Source organism: Colobus angolensis, unplaced genomic scaffold, assembly GCF_000951035.1.
Source record: "Colobus angolensis palliatus isolate OR3802 unplaced genomic scaffold, Cang.pa_1.0 Scaffold39, whole genome shotgun sequence".
Taxonomy (NCBI): Eukaryota; Metazoa; Chordata; class Mammalia; order Primates; family Cercopithecidae; genus Colobus; species Colobus angolensis.
The window spans coordinates 3,255,640-3,262,540 of record NW_012117265.1 but is presented as its reverse complement, the minus strand read 5'-3'; the positions used below and the strand labels follow the sequence as shown (position 1 = coordinate 3,262,540).

Below are 6,901 nucleotides of genomic sequence, written 5' to 3'. Positions count from 1 at the left end.
AAAAAAAAAAAAAAAAAAGAACGAACCAAACAGACTGAACACAATGGTTCCTGCCTATAATCCTACCACTCTGCCACTTTGGGAGACTGAGGTAGGTGGATAACTTGAGTCCAGGAGTTTGACTGAGACCAGCCTAGGCAACATGGCAAAACCCTATCTCTACAAAAACTTAAAAAAAAAAAAACAAAAAATTAGCTGGACATGGTGGTGCCTGCCTATAGTCCCAGCTACCTGAGAGGCTGAGGTGGGAAGATCACCTGAGCCTGGGAGGTCAAGGCTGCAGTGAACCGTGATGGCACCATTGCACTCCAGCCTGGGTGACAGAGACGACACCTCCTGTGCGAGGGGCCCCCTGGGGTGGAGCAGCCAACAATCCTTGTTCTTTGGGCACTGCTTTTATTATTACTATATATATTTTTGGAGAGTCTCACTCTGTTGCCCAGGCTGGAGTGCAGCGGCATAATCTTGGCTCACTGCAACCTCTGCCATCTGGGTTCAAGTGATTCTCCTACCTTAGCCTCCCAAGTAGCTGGGATTACAGGCACGTACCACGAGGCCCACCTAATTTTTGTATTTTTAGGTGACATGGGGTTTCACCCTGTTGGCCAGGCTGGTCTCAAACTCCTGACCTCAAGTGATCCACCCACCTCAGCCTCCCAAAGTGCTGGGATTACAGTAGTGAGCCGCCGTGCGCAGCCCTCACATCCTTTTCTACCATGAGGCAAAAGTGTTGGTGGTGTGAGCTCAGGCCCCTGCCAGTTTCCAATAGAGGGCAGGGAATAATGTGAGTACTCCAGTCTGAAGGTATCCCAGGCAAGTGCTGACAGTAAGGTGCCCAATATTTGGACAGAAGAGGTGAGGGACAGGAGGCTGGAGGCAATACCAAAGGCTCTCTTGCTACAGGGTGAGGACGGAAACCCATCGGCGACTGGGTCAGAAGTGAGGGTGCTCGCCACCCAGCAAGCCCGTGACTTTGGGCTCCACTCCCTAGATCGCAACAGGCAGAAACCCAGAGACTCTCTTGGGGTCTTTGGCGTCTCTTAGATAGGAACCCGCTGCCCCACACCGATGACCTAGCTCCCTTCCCTGGAGTTCATGCAGGAGGGCCTGCAGGCAACCTGGCCGTCCTGTACTTTGACAGAGGCCCAGCAGTGCTCCACGTGATGCTTTAGGGTTTAAACATATGCACTTGGCTGAACTAGACTGGGGAGTCTGGCAGGGGGAGAGCTAGACTCAGAAGAACATAGGAGGCTAGGAAAGAAATTGAGGTGTGGCTGACGTGTGTGTCAGAGCTGACTGTGTATCAAGGCTTCTCAGCAGTGAGGCCTCAGCAGAGGATGCTTTACGTACATCTCAGCCCAGGTGCACACGGACCCTCTCTAGTGTGAAAGACAGAGGACGGCTGAGTGTTCACTAGGCATCGGGCACAGGCACCCAGCCACAAATCCCGGCCCCCAAGAGGAGGAAAAGGTGACCTTCCCACAGTCTGGATGACCCCATGGAGCCTGGGTGGATGGGGCTGGACTTGAACCCAGATCCCCACCCTGCACCCTCCCGCGCAAGCAAATAGGAGCAGAAGAACAAGGGGGAGTTCAGAAACAAAGATCCCGCCTTTACTTTCTCATCTCCGTCTTCGTCCTCGTCAGCGTGCACACCTGCCCTGGCTTCTCTGTCCGGCTCCTCCTTCAGTTTCTGTTTGGGTGTTCTGTCACAGAAGACAACACACACAGGCTGGTCAGCTCGGCGGGGGGGGCCCTGCACCAGGGCCAACAGCCCCTAAGGGTTGACACAAGCTCCCCAGGTTCAGAGACAGGCTGCCTCTCCAGTTTTCACTGCAGGAAGCCCAGAGGGCATTTACTACTCCAGGACTCAAGGTCTTCAGGAACACCGTCAATACCCCATCTGAATGTTGGTCAGAGATGCCAGTGGTTTAATACAAAAAGTAGACAAAGGGACGCCATGATTTCTGTGGCCTGAATCCAGCCTGCGGTAGAGGAAGACCCGTGTCTGGCCTGCCCAGGCTGAGGAGAGCTGGGCTGATGTGTGATCTGCGTCAGTGACCGTGGACAGCTGACTGCACACAGGGGTCTGAGTCTTCACCTACCCCTCTGCCAGGGCCCTGCCGCTGAGGTGGGGTATTCTGCCCACCTCTGGATTCAGGCTCACTCTTAACATTTGCTTCAGCTAATTGTTTTTTCTTTTGTTTTTTTTTTTTTTTTCTTGAGGCAGAGTCTCGCTCTGTCATCCAGGCTGGAGTGCAGTGATGTGATCTCGGCTCACTGCAACCACTGCCTCCCGGGTTCAAGTGATTCTCCTGCCTCAGTCTCCCAAGTAGCTGGGCCCAGCTAATTTTTTGTATTTTTAATTAGAGATGGGGTTTCACCATGTTGGCCAGGCTGATCTTGAACTCCTGACCTCAAGTGATCCAACTGCCTCAGCCTCTCAAAGTGCTGAGATTATAGGCAGGAGCTACTGCACCTGGCCCAACTTTTTTCAACAAAGGTTTGAAAAAGTGCTACTTTTCATTTCTGCCCTTGTGATCTGGCACAGCCACAAGTGTGTACCCAGGCTGGCCAAATTGTGGAGGCAGAGCTAGGTCAGCCCAGCTGTCCCCACTAAGCTAGCTCAAGATCAGCCGACAGCCACCAAGCTGTAGACAAGTGAGCTTGAAAAATGCTCGCTGTTCTAGACCTCTGGCCTTGGAGTCATTTGTCACACAGCATTTTCACAGCAAAAGGTAAGTGACACAGCTGCTCACTCGATGGCCTTTCACTACCACACAACACACAGCTGTGTGACCAACCCTGAGGAGGGCCCTGGGGTTGGGAGGAGAAATCGAAGCTAACTTCACCCTGTAATCCCAGCACTTTGGGAGGCTGAGGCAGGTGGGTCACCTGAGGTCAGGAGTTCAAGACCAGCCTGACCAATATGGTGAAACCCTGTCTCCACTAAAAATACAAAAATTCGCTGGGCATGGTTGATGCACGCCTGAAGTCTCAGCTACTCGAGAGGCTGAGACAGGAGAATCGCTTGAGTCTGGGAGGCGGGGGTTGCAGTGAGCTGGGATTGCACCACTGCATTCCAGCCTGGGTGACAGAGGGAGACACCGTCTCTAAATTAAATTAAATTAAAATTTAAAAAGTTAACTTTGGGCCGGGCACGGTGGCTCAAGCCTGTAATCCCAGCACTTTGGGAGGCCGAGACGGGCGGATCACGAGGTCAGGAGTTCGAGACCATCCTGGCTAACACGGTGAAACCCCGTCTCTACTAAAAAATACAAAAAACTAGCCGGGCGAGGTGGCGGGCGCCTGTAGTCCCAGCTACTCGGGAGGCTGAGGCAGGAGAATGGCGTAAACCCAGGAGGCGGAGCTTGCAGTGAGCTGAGATCCGGCCACTGCACTCCAGCCTGAGCGACAGAGCGAGAAAAAAAAAAAAAAAAAAAGTTAACTTCGGCCTTCACTTCAGGGTGGCCTCACCTTTCACAAGTAGAACTCGCCCACTTAGGAGACATATGATTGGTGCCCAGGGTTCCACAGCAACCCGTTATTTTACCAGGATACTTATGTTAGCAATTCAGTTTCACAACATAAAGCACAAACAACTTACGGTTCTTTGGTTTGACTTCGGAGTCTCTTTTCTTCCTAAAGTTGTGGGGAAAAAAGATAAGTTAGTTTTTTTGATTTGGTTTGGATCTTTCTGATCCTAGAGTCCAGTGGTGGGAGTAAAGACTGTCTACTGGCGGGCACAGTGGCTCACGCCTGTAATCTCAGAACTTTGGAAGGCTGAAGTGGGAGGATCACTTGCGCCAGGTGTTCAAGACAGCAATTTTCCTTTCTTCTTCAGTGGGGTAAGTAGACAGGAAATGAAACTCTTAGAAAGGAGATACTACAACACTGCAGTTTAAGTATTTTTACTTCAAAATTCCTCTACCACTTGTCATCAGCAAGTGTTGATAGCCTCACAGAAAGTAACTTTATTATAAATCTCCACTTCCGATATAAAGGAATGAAACAGGATGGCCCAATCTGGAAAGGAGCTCCAACTGAGACAACACCACATCCTCTGAGACTGCATTTATTCATTTATTTATTTATGAGACGGAGTCTCACTCTGTCACCCAGGCTGGAGTACAGTGGTGTAATCTTTTTACAGAGATTTTTTAGTAGAGACAGGGTTTCATCACATTGGCCAGACTGGTCTTGAATTCAAGTGATCCGTCAGCTTTGGTCTCCCAAAGTGCTGGTATTACAGGTGTGAGCCACCATGCCGAGCCTGAGGTTGCATTTAAAGAACTAGAGCTGGGCGCGGTGGCTCAAGCCTGTAACCCCAGCACTTTGGGAGGCCGAGACGGGCGGATCACGAGGTCAGGAGATCGAGACCATCCTGGCTAACACCGTGAAACCCTGTCTCTACTAAAAACTACAAAAAAAAAACTAGCCGGGCAAGGTGGCAGGCGCCTATAGTCCCAGCTACTCAGGGGGCTGAGGCAGGAGAATGGCATAAACCCGGGAGGCGGAGCTTGCAGTGAGCTGAGGTCTGGCCACTGCACTCCAGCCTGAGCGACAGAGCGAGACTCCGTCTCAAAGAAAAAAAAAAAAACCAAAAAAAAAAAAAACTAGATACTTCTTGCCAGAGAATCAGGCAAGTCAAATCCAACCCTCAGAAACTCCACATGTGGTAGTTTGTGAAGAGATCACAAAGGTCAGCGATATAAAGAAACACTTTGCAGCCGGGCGCGGTGGCTCACTACTGTAATCCCAGCACTTTGGAAAGCTGAGGCGGGCGGATCACGAGGTCAGGAGATCGAGACCATCCTGGCTAACACAGTGAAACCCCGTCTCTACTAAAAATACAAAAAATTAGCCAGGCGTGGTGGCGGGCACCTGTAGACTCAGATTTTACAAAGAAGATGAGAGACTGGGGAAAGAGCTAGTCTGACTTCACAGAGGAGAATGCAACTTTATGTCTGGATGATGCTGAGGAATTTTAGCACCTCCTACGTCTGAAAGTTAGATCTTCACCAAGATCCCATCAGCCAGAGAAGGAAGTGGGCGAGGTGACAGACTGAAACTCTGTGACTAGTTGATTAAGTAGCATAGGTTGGCCAGTATGGTGGCTCATGCCTATAATCCCAGCACTTTGATGGCTGAGGCAGGTGGGCCATTCGAGGTCAGGAGTTTGAGACCAGCCTGGCCAACATGGTAAAACCCTGTCTCTACTAACACACAAAAATTAGCCAGGTGTGGTGGCAGGCACCTGTAGTCCCAGCTACTTGGGAGGCTGGGACACAAGAATTACTTGAACCTGGGAGGCGGAGGTTGCAATGAGCCAAGATTGCACCTCTGCACTCCGCCTGGGTGACAGAGCAGGAGACTGTCTCAAAATAAATAAACTGATTAAATTAAATAAATACCACAAATAAGTAGCAAAGGTCCTCACTATGACAACCTCATACCCCACCTTCCATGTAGAGAACCACAAAAAAATAAGTTTGTAAAGTATTTTAGGCCAGGTGTGGTGGCTCATGCCTATAATCCCAGCACTTTGGGAGGCCAAGGCAGGCAGATCACCTAAGGTTGGGAGTTCAAGACCAGCCTGACCAACATGGAGAAACCCTGTCTTTACTAAAAATACAAAATTAGCTAGGTGTGGTGGCAGGCACCTGCAATCCCAGCTACTCAAGAGGCTGAGGCACGAGAATCACTTGAACCCGGGAGGTGGAGGTTGCAGTGAGACAAGATCACACCACTGCAATCCAGCCTGGGCAACAGAGCAAGACTCCATCTCAAAAAAAAAAAAAGAATTTTAGCACCTCCTATGTCTGAAAATTAGATCTTCACAAAGATTTCATTAGCCAGAGAAGAGGGCAAGGTGACAAACTGAAGCTCTGTGACTAGTTGATTAAGTAGCATAGGTTGGCTGGTATGGTGGCTCATGCCTGTAATCCCAGCACTTTGGTGGTGAGGCAGATGGATCATTCGAGGTGAGGAGTTCAAGATCAGCCTAGCCAACACAGTAAAACCCCATCTCCACTAAAATTAGCCGAGTGTGGTGGCGGGCGCCTGTAGTCCCAGGGACTCAGGAGGTTGGGACACGAGAATCACCTGAACCTGGGAGGCAAAGGTTGCAATGAGCCAGGATCGCACCTCTGTACTCCAGCCTGGTTGACTGTCTCCAGAGCGGGAGACTGTCTCAATAAATAAATAAATTAATTAATTAAATAAAATGAAATTTTAAAAATCACAAATAAGTAACAAGGGTCCTCACTATCACAACCTCATAACCCACCTTCCATGTAGAGAACCATGAAAAAACAAATTTGAAAAGTGTTTAGCCAAAGTCAAAGGCATTTCGATCACTGGCAAAAGCCATCTTGTTCTTCCACGTTCCCCACCCGCTGTCCCCATGTCCTGGAAGGAAATTGGGACCATATAGGATTAAGGGAGAATTAAACTTAGAGGTGATAGAGCTTTACTTTTTCATCTCTTTCTTCTTCCTTTTCAGAGCGTGTTCCTGGTTTTGCTCTTTCAGGTTCTTCTGCAGGAAGCGGTCTAGCAACTCTGTCAAGCAAAATAACACAGACCCCAAGTGTGAGTGCCAGAAGCCTCCTCAAAGAAGCAGTTTTCATAAAGCTCCTCTTTCCTACCCCCAAAAGCAACCTTTATTATCTCAGGAGCCCTGACAGATACACACTCATTTAACCTGTAGTATCTGATATGACTTTTATATCTGGTTCAAATGCCAGCTGCCCTCAATTCATTCTTTCCAAGGAAAGAGGAGAATTGTACTTGAATCTAAACACCAATGACCTGACCCCAAATTCAGATCCTTCATAAGGATATGGCTGCCTTGGAAACTCACGATAAAGTTCTTCTTTTTAAACTTTTTTTTTTTTTTTTTT

At 49.2% G+C, this 6,901-nt stretch overlaps 1 protein-coding gene across 2 annotated transcripts in view; it reads right to left on the bottom strand.

Moving 5' to 3' along the window:
* Nucleotides 1–6,901, bottom strand: part of DNMT1 (DNA (cytosine-5-)-methyltransferase 1) — a 60,728-nt gene that overhangs the window by 33,413 nt on the left and 20,414 nt on the right. For both annotated transcript variants that reach the window (XM_011954870.1, XM_011954871.1), the window contains 3 exons: nt 6,476–6,560; nt 3,607–3,641; nt 1,618–1,705 (listed from right to left, as the gene is read on the bottom strand). In XM_011954870.1, the coding sequence (XP_011810260.1) occupies nt 1,618–1,705; nt 3,607–3,641; nt 6,476–6,560 (208 nt within the window). The remainder of the gene's footprint in view (nt 1–1,617; nt 1,706–3,606; nt 3,642–6,475; nt 6,561–6,901) is intronic.